The sequence below is a fragment of the Kryptolebias marmoratus genome, linkage group LG16 (assembly GCF_001649575.2).
Source record: "Kryptolebias marmoratus isolate JLee-2015 linkage group LG16, ASM164957v2, whole genome shotgun sequence".
NCBI classification, from domain to species: Eukaryota; Metazoa; Chordata; class Actinopteri; order Cyprinodontiformes; family Rivulidae; genus Kryptolebias; species Kryptolebias marmoratus.
The window spans coordinates 23,091,547-23,106,920 of record NC_051445.1 but is presented as its reverse complement, the minus strand read 5'-3'; the positions used below and the strand labels follow the sequence as shown (position 1 = coordinate 23,106,920).

Below are 15,374 nucleotides of genomic sequence, written 5' to 3'. Positions count from 1 at the left end.
CATGACATAACTTGGTTGCAGTCGAGTTCAGGATACATACCCCCCCACGCCATTTTATTTATTCATGTTAAAAACATAAGAGTGGACATTGCTTTGTATCTGCATGTTGAGAACAGGCATCTTACATAAGAGAAATGTTCAAGGCTTTGCTTCACAAACAGAGATTCCACCTAGAACAAAACCAAAACAAAAGCTGAGCCCAGACACGTGCCAATTTTATCATGCTTTAATAACAAATATACAAGAATTGATGTAAACCACCAGGATTGCACATTTCTCAGGCACATAACAAATCTCAGTTGCTGTGACACATCAGTGTATTTTTATGAACAATACACACTACTGAGTAAAGCTCTACTCCCAGGGAAACGGTGGAAAGTGAAGGGGGACTTTACAGAACAGTGAACTCACATTAAAGCTTTGGCTGAAGGTTTAAGATTTCTTTAGGAATAGTAACACAAAGAATACAAAATCTAAACAAAGTAGCAGCCAGTCTTTCACCTCCTAGAAATAATAATAATAATAAAAAAAAATTCATGTTAACATAAAGTCAAAAAAAAAAAAGGAAACCACAAGACAGTGTTAACATAACCATCTACCAAGATGATCTGCTTATGAAAGGAAATAACTGCATAAACTGTTATATTTAATACTAATCATGTTACCATTAAACTGACTCATGGTAACCATACGGTGCAAAATAACAGTGCTGGAACCAAAACAGCTGCTTTGATCTCAAATGTAGAACAAAAACAGATCAATACTCTTGGAGCTATGCGTAAGTGCGTTTGGATCAAAGTTAGGTGTATGCATGCGGGAGGAAAGCAGTTAGGCATCCGGCGTGTGGGCAACATGACGAAGTGAGTGCAATCCCAAGATGCAGCAGCCCCTGATCAGAGCGGCTATGTTGTACACCGGAGTGTTTCCGTCCACGCCGTGCCGCGAGTACAGCCAGGCCACCGTGGGCAGCACTGGGGCCGCCACCGCCACCAGGTCAACCAGAAAGCTGTTGCTCCAGTAACGTTTGCCCACCGCACTCAGTTCTGGAGATGGACAACGTTTCTCCACCGGGACCCCGAAGTCCAGCTCCTCCATGAACCGGCAACTCCCCGTAGCCTCTGAGCAACATGCGCCAAAACCTGCGGAGAGTTTGGGATTACTCGGATGCCTGCCGGGTCGGAGAGGTTTGGAGTCAGGCGGATCTGCAGTAGTGGAACTGGGCAGGTTTGGGAATTCCAGCAGACTGATGGGAGCAGATAGAGCTACATCCCCAAGGGAAGCCCCGTGAAACTTTAGTAGCTGAAGAAGCAGAGCCCGCAGGTCTTGAGACACGGGTACTGGGTCGGTCTGAATTCCTTCGTCTTCCGTTTTCTGCTGGGAAGGAATCGTTGAAGAAATGGTGACTGTGGTCGAAAGTGGTGGTGATGCAAGGGGTGCAGTAGATGTATGAGTCAACTGTCCCTCTTGTGATAAAGCCGGCACCCCAGTCCCAAACTCTGCTGTGGCCCCTGACTGGCAGCTGGAGTCCTGGCTGAAATCCACTGCAGTGGACATGAAGACCTGCTCAAAAATGTCCGCTCTGTTGGCCATCTCGTCATTTACTAGCAGCCCACTGTCTGCCATCGCTTCTGCTCCTTGGTCTCCCAGCTCCACTGCCCCCATCAGCTTTTTCTCACCACCTTCGGGGCTGTCGCACATGAACTCCAAGGCGTTTTCATCTTGGAGGGGGGCACCACTCTGGGCAAGCTCCATACTATGCAGCAGGGACTCCAACTTTCTGTTTTGGATGTTGATGTCAATGAAGTACTTTTGGATTCCCTTATCCTTCTCCATCAGGCTGCTCTTCATGGTTTCCACCACTTGGCGCAGCTGTTTGATCTCTTTGCGGGCTTCTTTGAGGGACAGCTGAGCTTCCACCCGGTGGCATTCCTCTTCAATCCAGTCTTCCCTCATTCTGCTAAGCTGGGTCTTAAGATCTTCAATCTCCAACTCTCTAACAAATGAATGAAAATGTGCAGAATTACTTTTAACTGTTTACCATTTTGTGGCGCATACTTAATCACATTTTTGCTGAGGTGGACAAAAGTGGTAGCTAAAACTGAATTCTATGCCCAGTTAAAAGAGGGCGCTGGTCAAAAGTTCAGATTCAATTTACAAGTAGTTCAAATCTTTTTAAAAATAGGTACCAAATCCTGGTTGTGCAATGTGAAACACATTTTAAATAAGTTGCCTTGTCATGTATATGCATAGAGTTTCTTTCAAGAGTTATTCATTATTTAATGCGTTCTCTTGCATAACTTATTCCCTAGTTTGTTTAATCTTCCTCTCTCCTTATGCCTGAGTAGAACTCCTGCAGGCATTACAACACCATTCCAATTTTCACCAACACAATCATGAACGTCTCTAAAAACCACGAAGCCCTAAAGTTATGATCTCAGGGGTGGTACTGTGATGCTAACCTGTCACGAACTTTGGTGTCAGACTCCAGCAGCTGGGTCTTCAGGTGTCTGATGGCTACTTCCTTCTGCTGCAGAGGAGTCAGATACTGCTCAGGGTTCGGAGGCCTGATGCCGTGGTTCTCTCCACAGGAGTGGTAGCGACTTGAGCCGACTCTTCTGCTGACCAGATAGAAGATTGTGGGGGTGAAAGAAAAAGGTTTACTTCTCTTGAATTGATTATCCATCTGTCCTTGTTTGGACATTTTGAAACTACAGCGAAAGAAAAAAACAAAAAATCTGTTTGACGCTTAAAAGCAAAGCGACTCCCTGTAGAAGGTAATTAGTCTGGCAGAGAGAGTGCTGTCAGAGTAAATGCTCCCTGAAGCCTGGAATTACTGTCTGACACAGGATTACGAGCATCCAGGCAGGCAGGTAGCTAAAACCCTGCTTTGATCAGAACACAGGCAGAGGGAACAAGTGAAGAAATCACCTAAACAGAATAAAAACTAAAGCTACAGCTAAGTTCATCTGCATTCAGATGTCTTCTGGATAGTGTTATGATCAGTATTTTATTATTTTCAAAGAGAACAGATAAAAGGAATTTGATATTTTATTTGGGACGAGAGGGTGGATTTGGACAGTATGCACAGCAGCGTGTGAGCCCATCTCCTCTGCGATATCCTAGCAACCTGGGATACTTGGGGCTTTGAAGCAAACGCTCTGCCTCCCTGCCAGAAATAGAAACAGCACAGAAGGTAGCATAGGAGGGAGAATAAAAAAAGGATATCACATGACACTTAGCCAGGCAGAGGAACGCTGACAAATCAGATGTCTTAAAGTGACATCAGTCGAGGCTTATGATGAGTTTAAGCTGTGAACATGTGATAAGATACATCCTGCTTCTGCAGCAAAATATGAAAGGCTGTGGGTTGTCATTCTTGCATCCAAGAGAGGATTTGTATGCGATGTACAGTCTAAAATCAGGAATTCATAATGGACCTCAACTCTTCAGGCTATTCAGTTCTCTCTAAACACAGCACACTCTAGTCCAGTGATTCCCAACTCCAGTCCTCGAGGAACACCATCCTTCATGTATTAGTTGTTTCTCTGCTCTTCACGTTTTGCAGAAGCCTGTTAATCACTCACTCAAATCAGGTGTGTCAAAGCAGAGAAACAACTGAAACATGCAGGATAGTGTTCATCAAGGACTGGAGTTGGGAATCATTGCTTTAGTTGTACATCAGCCTCAGTTAATAGGGTGATTGTCTGGATAACATGTTTAGACATTTGCTCTATGAAATGCTCATTAATCTCTCCCAAATCATGGCCAATATAATCCCTGCCATGTCCAAGAGAGGAAATTATAATCTGAGCCTAATCCAGCCACCCACACATTTGAGGCTTTGCTGCCCATTTCCTGAGACCAAATTGAAATCTGTCTCCAAATCAGCTCTCCCACAGAACAAATTAAATGTGTACAAAATGGTAAGAAGAAAAAGAAAATAATGATCAGAGCATTTTACTTTAAACTTGCAATGATCTTGAAGATTAAAAAACAGAAGTCACGACAGTTAAGTCCAGGATGGGTACCTAGAGGTAGGGCTGGAGTTGCAGCTGCTGCTGTGGGTGGAGGAGGCAGCTCTGGGAGGAGTTCTGTAGGGCGCGTAAAGTTCTGCATCATGGGTAACAGTTGGGACCCCGGGCGGTTTGAACACCGGGAGCGATTGGATGTGAGCGCCACGACTGGAATCAAATTCAAATAGGAAAACGGTATTACAAAGACAGCAAAAGAAAGACTTGTAAAACTGGAAGAAATCAAACTTTTTCTTGCACACTTGGCATTTTAGCTAAAACAGGTGGGCTTTTGACAACATGTAAAAGTGCATTCACTACATGCCTTCGTAAAGAAGCTTTCTTCCCAACTGAACTGGAGGTTAGGCTCTCCCTGGTCTTCAAACTGCCTGTGCTGCTGGAGGAGCTGAAGTCTGCCTCACTTCCTGCAGGGGGCAGTATTAACAGGTTAATAGCCTTCCCAGCTTTAGAGAACATTCAAGAACGTTTATTGACTTAACAGCTTTTTTTGCAATTCTAATGTTACATAGAATGATATACATTTTTTAATCTAATAAGTTGATATTATTATTGATTTGTGAAGAAAATCCTACAACAGCTCAGTTACTTTAAAATTATTATCAAAGTAAGCTTCGGTAGCCAGCTGCTATCCTGTCTCATGAATTACATGGGATTCGGTGAAAAGGGAATAAGTCTCTAAACTACACTATTTTATGCATTTATTAGGAATGTAATAGCCTATATGAACATTTAATTTATTGAAAATGTAAATATCTCAGATATTAGTTCTTTGTCAGATATGCAAATAAACTCCTGAATCGCACAAGCTTAAAGTCAAATAATTTTCTTGAAGAAAAATAAAAAGTCTAAGAGTGGTAAAACTATAATGTATTATTGTAGTTTACAATAAAAGTACATTTTTAAAAAGTGGTGCTGTTCAGCTCATTTACAGAACGAGATGAATTTGATTATTTTTTTTAGTAGTTAAGTTGTAAAAAAAAAAAATTATAAGTCCTAAATTCTAATATAATCAACAAAGTGTAATTATGAAATGTTTTGTAATTAGCTTTACTTTTGCTCCAAAATATAGTCCATTCTTTTGTGCATACTGAATGCTTAGTTAAAAATATAGGCACATAATTTCAGAGATTAGTCATACAAAAGATAATTTGCTTCACGTTTCGTTAAGAAATCCAGTGGGAACATTTTATTTTTATATGTGTGTAGTTTGAAATAATCGGGTTGTTTGAGCAAAAGAGTAAAAACAGTTAAATATACCTAAACTGTAATGCCTACCATTTTTCAACAAGATCAAACTGTTTCAGTGAGCTGCTACCTATATTCTGTAACATACATTTTATTCAAGACTTTTGGGGAAATAATGTTTTTATCACAAAAAACTTTCAACACCTTAAGCAGTGACACTAAATGACACGTAACACAATCTGCTGAAATTCTGAGGGCATGCAGGCTCTCCATGTTGGACAACTTCAGGGAAAGCCTGAAGGACAGTTTCAGTGTTAAAGCAGATAAACGTTCATCATTAAAATGTAGAGCTGACATAAAAACCCATTTCAAGGTCCTACCTGAGAAACATCTTTTCCCATTAAACAACACCATAATAACGTGCAATGACTGTGAAAAACAAAGCCTCAAAACTCAGGGATCCTGCACCACTTGGTGAGTCAACTGAGTCCGGGGCACATCAGTCACTGTAGTAACCTCCTGCTAATCAGGCTAATTGGCTGAGCGCCTGAACCGTTTTCAACCAATCAGCTTTCCTCCTAACTCTGACTCAATCACTGTTTTTCTTACTCCCCTGATAAATCTAACAAAGCACAGAGGAGAAGATAACTTATCACTCTTGTCTTTTATAAGGAAAGTAACTCTGACCTTGCTAATGTTTGTGTATGTGTGTGTGTGTGTGTGTGTGTGTTGGCTGCTGACATGTAACAAACAAACTGTTGGTGTGCATTGGTCTTCGGAGAACCTCTGGCAATGGGTGCAGTTTATCTTAATTTGTGTGGTCTCACTCAGTATAGTAAGATCTTGTGTGATCCATTTGTTCTTAAAGTATGTGTTGAGGATGACTCAGCTTCTGTCATATCAAAGTTGAACTCTAGCTGAGTTATAGCCATTTTTGTCCATGCTTCTTTTGATTGGATGTGGCCGTCTTGTATTGGATTGACTCACAAATGTAATCAGTTGCAGATCTGCATTCAATGAGTACTTTCTAAAAGTTTCACTGAAACTCGTCCACTGGTTCATGAGATATTTTGCCAACAGACATGCACACGCACACATGTAGGCCAGCTTTTGCCCTTTCATGGTGGTCAATAAAATAGGTTTTGTTTATCATTCTACTCTCTTTTTTTCTTTACCTCTGGCTTTCATAGCTGACCTCAGCTCCCTCTTGTGCTTCGGCGCACTCCGTGCCTCGCCGCTGCCCTCGGTCATCACCCTCACTCTCTTCGCCTTGGTCTTGCGCTCTGGGAGTATTGGCGATCCGTGGGCACTGCGCTCTGAGCCTGACGGGGTTTTGGAGGGGGACACAGACTGACTAGATGGGCAGCCGGTGTCATCTATTGTGGACAGGCACACAGACCGGTAACAGCCAAGAACAGGCAGTGATTCGGAGCTCAAGCTTCAGCCCCTGGTGTTTACATCACGGCTGCTCACACACACACGCATTCTGCTTGGGTGTCGCTCTGTTGGTTAACAGAGCCCGGTTTAAGCCAACATAAAAAATACATAAATGCATAATCTTTTTTGAGATTGCATGATCCCTTTTTAAAATTTTCATCATTTGGCAGGAGAGCTGCAAGATGATCTGCCACTTGCAGTCTCTAAATGGCCACAAAGGTGTTCGAACTTTATTCAGTTCAGTTAAGTTTATACAAAGTGGCAAAGACTTTTCAATATCATATATATAAAAATCCAGCCAACTGTTCTTGACCTGGAGCAGAACGTCTTACCGGAGCAAAAGCTGTTGGTGCTGATGGTCCTCTTGGAGTGGTCGGAGCTGACGTCGCACTCTTTGCCCTCCTCCTCTGAGAAAGGGGAGTCAGACAGAGGCGACCCTTTGTCCTTTGCTCGAAAAGGGTGAAGGACCAAACGCGGGATGCGGCTGCGGGGGCTTCCTTTCCCGGGCGATTTCTTTTCCTGTTCCAAACATTTGTCAGAGAAAGGGATGGAAAGAGGAAGTATAGTGGTTGAATATGATAACCAAACATGTCCCAGCAGCTTATCCTGCAGGGGGTCACCAACACAATTTGCTCAGGGGACTGTGCCAGGGCCAGCCTTTGATGCAGTAAATGAATAAATAAATAAAGCAAATAAACCTGATGTTAAGAGATTAGTGTCTGAGAGAAAGTGGCATTTTGTCCCATTCATCAAACCTGTATTTCAGCTTTAGAGGTTTATACACAACATTCATTGTTTAGCACAAAAGTAAAACTTTATTGGATGTACAGATGCTGAGCAGCAGCAAGCCTTTTTATTTGGGTTTTGAAAGCCACATTCTTCTTAAATGTAAGTTCTGTCCGTTTTATTTATTCATTTTTATGCAGTCACACACAGATACCTTTTGCTATGATTTTACTTTATGTTAACCTATTTAACTCATTTCCTTCAGGGTAACAGTAAAATCTGTTTCTTATTTATTCGGACAAAAATAATTTCATTATTTTTTTGAAATAAAAAGCTCTCTAATAAAAACCTTGTATCTACCTGTGCAGGAATGTTAGATAAGAAAAAAAGACAATATATGAAAGTGTTAAAAAGTGAAATAAGTAAATCTGAAATGCAATAATAAATAAAATATCGACAATTTGTATTGTTTTGATGTTGCTTTAAATAAAGAAATATGTAAAAGAAAATAAATATAAACAGAAGGCACTTTCCCCCCTCTCCTTATGTTGTTTTCATTCTTTAATAAATTGCAGGTGGGTAACATCTCCACCTTCATCTGACCCCACCCGTCCCCATCTTCCACCACCCCTACAGACCACCAGTTGATCATCACTGCTTTACAGTACACTACAGCGCTCAGCTCTCAGAGTTCACATCCCAGAAACAAGAATGATGAGCCTCACCTCATATTCTTGGAATGGTCCCATTGTGCTTGACTCAGAGTTATTACCTGGTGAAAAGAAAGGAAAACAAAAATGGGATGAGACTTTTATCTACAGAGTTTGTTTGTGGCAGCAGTTGGATGTGTTATTGAAACTCTTAAAACAAGAGCCCACTGTCTGTTACGCCACTAAATCATTACACAAATACACACACACACACACACACACACACACACACACACACACACACACACACACACACACACACACACCCAGTCTGCCTGGTACAGATGGCACAAGATGCCTAGAAGCCCAACATAACCCAACACACACAATGAATTGACAACATTATAAAACACATGAAAATGTAAAACTAAATTCCCCACAACCTAACATCAGGATTTGTAAGCTATTTAACAGTCAAATAGGAAGAAATCAGCAAATGCCACTGAAGCTGACTAATTCCAGTGAGAGGTTTGAATTTATTTATGATAAATGTTAATGCCAGCTTGCCTATGTACCAAAATGTACATGCATGCTGATCTTATCAATTTTATGGTTTAACTATTTATCACACAAGTTTGTGGTTATTTGTTCATAATACAGATGTCCTGCTGAGACTGGCAATAATACATCACTGACAGGTAAAAGGCTAAGCAGTCAGATGTGGTGCTAAATTTAAAAAAATACAAGAAAGTTAGTTGGAAATTGTTTACAAATATGAACATTTTACAGCAAGTTTGTGTCAGTCTACATTGTAGCTGTTTTGCTAAAAGATTCAGTAGCTGAAAACTTTGACTTGATGGTGATCAAGTCAATCGATTCGTTTCGATTTCTCCTGATGGGCCCCGTTAATAGGGGTCCAGTTGATATTTTTTAATATTGTTATTTTTCCTGTCTGCTCGTTTCATGTTGGCATGACGAGAAGAAATTTGAAGAGATCATTAAAGCCAGAAAGATTTATCAGGATTATATGGAAAAAAAAGAATGAAATTCATCCAATAGTTTGATGAAATCAAAGTGTTTGATCAGCAGAACAACTGCAGCCACTGAGGCCGAGGACAGGAGACTTACATCACAAAGAAAGATTCAGAAAACTTCACAAACTCAGCACTCTGTTAAAAAAATAAGGGGGGCAGCGTTCAGGATTTATTCAGAAACAGATAAAGAAAAGGGGAGAAGCAAAGTTCTTTTTAAAATCTGACTAATCTGAGTGATACAGAACGAAGCCACAGGAACAGGAGTCTGAGCCAAACTGTGCGGCTGCCTGCCAAACGGCTACAAAGTGCTTCAATCAGTGAAGCATTATGGCTGGTGGAGCATCTTCTTCTCTTTTAATAGGCTTTTAAGTACAACGTGTAGCAAAAAAAAAAAAAAAAAGAAAGAAAAGAGAAATGTCTTTGTTTTGTACATGCATGTTTAAACGGAACAACTAAACATTTTTTATTGATGCTAGGTTGCTGAATAATGCAGCTCTTCGCTCACGCTCGGATGCACTTCGTACAATCACTTTACTTCCTCTCTCCTGATGATTGCATAACTAGGGTCAGATGTGTAATTGCATAAGTATTTTTTTTCTCTTTTTTTGCGCCTGCCGCCAAAATGGGGCAAACTATAATGTTTCAGCCCTTGTCTCTGTCTGTTAGCAAAATATCTCATGAACCAATGCATGGCTTTTATTGAAACTTGTAGGAAATATTTATTGGATGCACCTCTACAACTGATTACTAATTAGAGCAAACCCAATTCATGATGGCTGCCACAGCCAACTGACCTAAGAAAACACAAAAAAGGCTGCTATTCAGTCTATTTTACAGCTATTGTGCTAAAATTGGATGTGGTTGTACCTGAGAGGCTTTTATAAAAATAATCCAAGTGCTACTCAATGCTTCAGATCTTTGCTTAAACCTTTGCATTAACTGCTGGAGTCAACCCTGTTTGTCTGTCAGCAAAACACAAAATGAGATAAATTCATGTTTTCCCGCTTTAATCTTCCAGCTTCCGCCCAAACAATCCCTCACTGATCTCAGACCATTTAATGTCCTGGGAATATAACCTAGTATTTCTTTCTTAGTAACCTAGAATGGTACAAAATCCTCTTCTTTTTTTTAAGCCGCCGGGCTCCAGAGAGCATTGTGAAAATGGGCCAGAGTGTCGGGGGAATCGGACTTCATTTCACTTTCAAAAACTGATTTAGTTGGCTTCCACCTCCATTCTGATGTAATTCGTAGTATCGTAACATTGTACCAGCCTGGCACATGGCAACAGGGCACAATCGGATTATACGCGCCGAGGCTGAGCAACAACAGCCGAGCCCTAGCAACACTCATAGCAACCGAAAGGAAAAGCAGCATGAACCATTCAAGCTGATGGAGGAAATGGATGTCTGCATCTGCACAGATCGCAGTTTCTGTTGCTCATCCTGAGATGCTGTTACTCTGAAAACTACATAAAACGTGCTGAGAAGATGGAAAGTTGTTTCCATTCAGCTGTTTAGATTTCAGGGCGTTTTTAGCTGAAAGAACATTCTGTTCCTGGAACAACAAATATCTACTGAGAGCATCATGTGTAGGGGCTGGTGGCTTAATTTACATAACTGTAGTATTGTTAATGACACTTATCTATTGCACGCTTGATGCAAAAGCAACCAGTGTTAAAAAAACAAAACTAAAGTAGATTCGGGTGGATCCGACAAATTAGGAATTGAGGATGAGATGTCGGATTTTTTTCGTAAAATGATTCCCAGTGAGTAATTCCAAAGATGTTTCTGTTTCCCTGATTATTCCAGGACTAATGACATCACATTGATCATTGTGGGAAAAAAGATAATCCAGAAATATTAAAGTGGGACTCATTTAGAAATGGAACTGGAAGAAAAACACTTACACAATGCACACAAGAAAAAGGTTGTCCTGGATAAATGGGACAATCCCAGGATAGTTGCACGGGAGACTATCTGTTTGAAACCAAATCTAAATATTTAATCCTTGAAGTTAGGTTGAGCTGACTTGTTAGTTGAACACTCAGTATTTGATTTGGAGAGATCCTTTTTCTCCACTTTTAGCTTCTCTCCATTGGCTCCCTGTCAAATTCAGAATAGAATTTAAAATCTTACTTCTAACATATAAAACTCTCAACAACCAAGCTCCATCTTATAATAGTCCATCTTATTGTTCTATATTTTCCTAACAGAGCACTTTGCTCTCAGACTGCAGGTTTACCTGTGGTTCCTAGAGCTGCTAAAAGTAGAACAGGAGGCAGAGTTTTCAGTTCTCAGGCTCCTCTCTTGTGAAACCAACTTCCAGTTTCTGTCCCTGAGGCTGACACCCTGTCTGCTTTTAAGACTAGGATTAAGACTTTTTGATAAATCCTGTAGTTAGGGTTGGCATGGGTTTCCTGAGCTATCCCTTAGTTATGCTTCTATAGGCTCAGACTGCTGAAGGACAAACTGACCACATTTCCTCTCTCTGCTGCTGTCTTTACTCGCTCTACTGTAATTATTTCTACCAGTAACTTGTTTTTCTTTGTCTTTCTTCCCATAGAAACTCTACCTGGACCAGTCATTCTGCATTTGTCTGTGTCTTTCCTGTTCTTTCTAACCCCAGCAGGTCGAGGCGGATGGCTGCTGATCCTGAGCCTGGTTCTGGTTCTGCTGGAGGTTTCTTCCTGTTAAAACAGAGTTGTCACCAGCATGCTGCCCAGGATGGAGGTCTGCACTGATATGTAGATTTGACGCAATCTACTGGCTTCCATAGAAAACATTTATTTTAGCATGCCATAATGTTCTGTATGCTAATGTGATTTGTTTAAGTAATTATCTGGATCTGTTTTGAACTGAATTTGGATTTTTTTGTTTGTTTGTTTTGTGCGCTGGGACGACTTTTGTTGTGAATTGGTGCTATGTAAACAAAGCAAATTAAATTTAATTGGCTGCAGTTGGCATGTGAGAGTAAAGGAAAAGATCAACGTTTGAGCTCTGTTTTAGTGTTAATGTGCCTTTTCTTTACAAAAGACTTTCTGATAAAAAGCCCAACAGGCAAAAGTCTTCTGTAAGACCCATCAGCATGAGATCAAACATAAGACCCTAAAGCCACACCACTTTAAACATTCCTCTGAAATCCTCTTCTTGGACAAATGATGGTCACTCAATATTAGTGATCTAAAACTGTAAGATGTTTCATTTGTTCACTTTATGCATCTGTGCCTGATTTGTATTGACCAATGTTGATTATTGCTTGATTTTTTTGTGTTTTTCTTGCACTCAGTTTGAACTTGAGCATCTTAGGTGGGATCTGCTTAACTCCAGACAAAGTTTACCTTTGCTGTGTGACAGGCGAAACCTTACCCAGTGTTGGTTGAAAACTGGACATTTTCATCTCAACGAAAGAAATAACACCACTGAAACCAAAATAACACCTAAAATTATATCCAAATCTGAACGTACAGAGAGTCCAGTGCTACACAGTATCATGTAGACTTCTAAAACTATGAGTTAAAAACCGGTAAACATGTTTTTAAGTCTCTGCCGGAGCTCCTCCTCTCATCCAGATGGTCCACTTTTACAGCAGCGGTCAGTGGGTGTTGATCATAATTCCTTTAATCCATCTCCATCAGTGTTTTATAACGTTAATGACTTGCATGGGCTAAATGTGACGCTCTTTAATCTGTTTTGACATTAACGGCATGATGCAGTCTGTTTACGAGGTCACTGAAGATATGAAGTTGTATAATACTAGTGAAGGTGATCAGTGAGATGTATCTGTTTTGTAATATGATAATAAAACATTAGCCTGTAATGCAAGATATCGAAAAGATGCCTTTCCCTTTTGTGAAGCACATCCATTGTTACCTTCATCTTGGGTTTATCAACTTCCAAATAGGCCATATGATCTCATCACTGAGCACTTTCACTTTCAACATGAAGCAATCATGAAACTGATGTCCTAAAATCATTCCTAAAACCAGAAAATGTCCTCTGATGTGATGTGTTTACATCCCTCTCTTTGTTTTTAACGTCTTAATTTAACTCCCCCCCTCCCCCTATTTTATTGAGTGTTAAAAAGCCTCACGGAGTTGTATCTCAGGACGATGACGCTTCCATTAAAACATTTCCATTAAACAGAACTCTGCGTTTGTTTGTCACATCATGTACAGAAATGACATTTTGTTTTGTTTCATCTGATCTGGCGCCCCCACAGTTACTGGAAATCCTTTTTTATTTTTTTATTTTTTTGAAGCCAGACAAAAAAAAAAAAGGGAAAAACATAGGATGAAGTAAACATTCAACTTCAACCCAGATATGACCAATTCTAATCCAGCAGATTCCAAAACATGCCGTTTTTACGTACAGTTAAGTAATTCTTTTATTTAAAAAAAATGGCTCGTTTTGAACTTGTAAACAACTCCTCGTTCCTTTTTATTTCAGCCCATAATATTTTGGACAGGTTGTAATTCGGATGTCCGAAAACCAGCAGTATAATCATAATGACGAAACACCTACCGAGATATCTGGAGTTGTTGTTTTCCCTCTCAGGAAAGATGCGCAGCAGCTGCTGAGACACAAAGGCTGCCTGCTGCTGATGGTGTCAGCCTCCGCTCTGCTGTGAGGATGGAGGGTGGAGGGTGGATGGAGGGAGGAGAGCTGAGAGCACGCTGACGACACAAAGTGACCGCGCGCACACAGTGTGCCTGCCATCACAGCTGTTACATAACTTCTTATTTAACCACCGAAGCCCCTCCATGGGAAACGGTGGAGAGTGGTGGGACAAGCAGCACGCTGGAGATTTTTTTAAAAATCTCATATCTGTTAGATTAATTCTGAACGCATTATGATTTGACCTGGCACGAATCTTTAGACATCCGTAAAACAGATGATTCATCTCTGATGATGATTAGACATGCGCTCCATCTGTGACGCAGAACAGATTGATTTCTTATATTTCCTCCACGAAGCCAAATTAAATTATGAATGACTGCTAAAATTCACGCACGGTTCTGTAAAACGCGACTTGTGCTCAACAAGAGCTGTCCGGACGGTCTCAGTGACGTGTGGGTGACTGTGGGCTCTCCATGGTGCTGAAACGGACCACAGTTCACGCGCTTCAGAGCCTCTCATCCAGAGAGCATTAAACTTCAGATCCTATCACAAGATCTGAGACATATTCAACATCAACCCCGGTGCACAAACCGGGCTGTGACCCCCCTCACCATTTATTTCAAAGTAAAATGATGCCTTAACGATCAGCCTAATTGATGAGCTCGGTTTTGCCACGCCTCACTTGAGCGGGTTTTCAACATGTCCAACAACCTTAAACAGGATTCTCGGAACACTCTGGAAACTGAATACAATCCAGACACGTGACTTTTAAGTAGGTGTTTTTGAAACCCCATTATTTGCCTGTTTATGTTGCTCATCGTTGTTCTGTCAGTCCACCACCGCCCCCTGCTGTCCATAACTGAAATAGCATGTTGTTCACATCCTTCAAGTTTAAAAATACATCACGGGTTCTTTGTTAAAAATAATTGTATTTAGGTAGTAAAAAAATGTAAACTACAAATACTATTAAATTGTTTTGATTTATTAAAATTAAAACAGAACTCGTAAATATGTCCTGAGACAGTTATCTTCTTTTTAAGGATATTAATGCATCATTATTTGATCACTTCATGTAAAAGCAGAAGTTCATTCAACTGAATGAGCTCAGTTTAAACTGTTTTGCATGTGACAGCTACTGCAACTTTTTTCACAGAAAATATTGTGTGAAATCAGCTAAAATGGGTCAGCATATCTCTTTAGTCCTCCAGTGGCCTTCGGGTAAAATTAACCTGAAGTTCCAAGGGCTTCTCTAGCTCTCTTTGTCTCTCTCTCTCTCTTTTCAGGGCTTTATGGGGGTTAAACCTTTGCAGTCACAATAATTTATCTGGAACACTTCCTCCAACTCTGGTGGATTTTAACAACAAAAGGACTTTAGGTGTTCATTTATGCCAAGTGTTTCAAAGAAAATCCACTAAAACTGAGCCTGGCAGAAACAAATATATATAACAAAGAAACAAACAAAACTCCTGCTTAATTAAATGATGCAAAAATAATTTTACAAAATCTCACAAACAAATTAAATGTTTTAATCATGTTTTGATAGACTTTAAGACTAAAGTGCACTGTTACTGTTTTTTTAAAAAAGCTTAGATAAAAAAAAAAAAACTGTCTTTGAGAGAAACAGTGTTCAGGGATACCCACCCCATGACAATTAGAAAAAACATTCCCTTCATCTGTGGCTCACTTAGACATATT

At 40.3% G+C, this 15,374-nt stretch overlaps 1 protein-coding gene across 4 annotated transcripts; it reads right to left on the bottom strand.

Moving 5' to 3' along the window:
- Positions 1–210: 210 nt before the first annotated feature.
- Positions 211–13,689, bottom strand: sybu (syntabulin (syntaxin-interacting)). Of its 4 annotated transcripts, none has more exons than XM_017413252.2 (8): positions 13,584–13,689; positions 8,105–8,151; positions 6,986–7,172; positions 6,392–6,592; positions 4,336–4,435; positions 4,029–4,181; positions 2,460–2,618; positions 211–1,993 (listed from the first exon to the last, which is right to left on the bottom strand). In XM_017413252.2, the coding sequence occupies exons 2-8, from the start codon at positions 8,126–8,128 to the stop codon at positions 829–831; spliced, it is 1,989 nt and encodes a 662-aa protein (XP_017268741.1). In that variant the 5' UTR covers positions 8,129–8,151; positions 13,584–13,689; the 3' UTR covers positions 211–828. The 4 variants fall into 4 exon arrangements, with proteins under 4 accessions (XP_017268741.1, XP_017268743.1, XP_017268742.1 ...); XM_017413254.2 differs by having other exon boundaries at positions 6,392–6,538; XM_017413253.3 differs by having other exon boundaries at positions 2,460–2,615; positions 13,584–13,688.
- Between the last annotated feature and the right edge of the window lie 1,685 nt (positions 13,690–15,374).

Bases quoted from the DNA above. Each gene is read 5' to 3' on its own strand.
- sybu (XM_017413252.2), bottom strand. From the start codon at position 8,128: ATGGGACCATTCCAAGAATATGAG. The intron at 6,593-6,985 runs GTAAGACGTTCT...TGTCCACAATAG, and splicing joins CACCAACAGCTTTTGCTCCG to ATGACACCGGCTGCCCATCT. The intron at 1,994-2,459 runs GTTAGCATCACA...TTCATTTGTTAG, and splicing joins GACACCAAAGTTCGTGACAG to AGAGTTGGAGATTGAAGATC.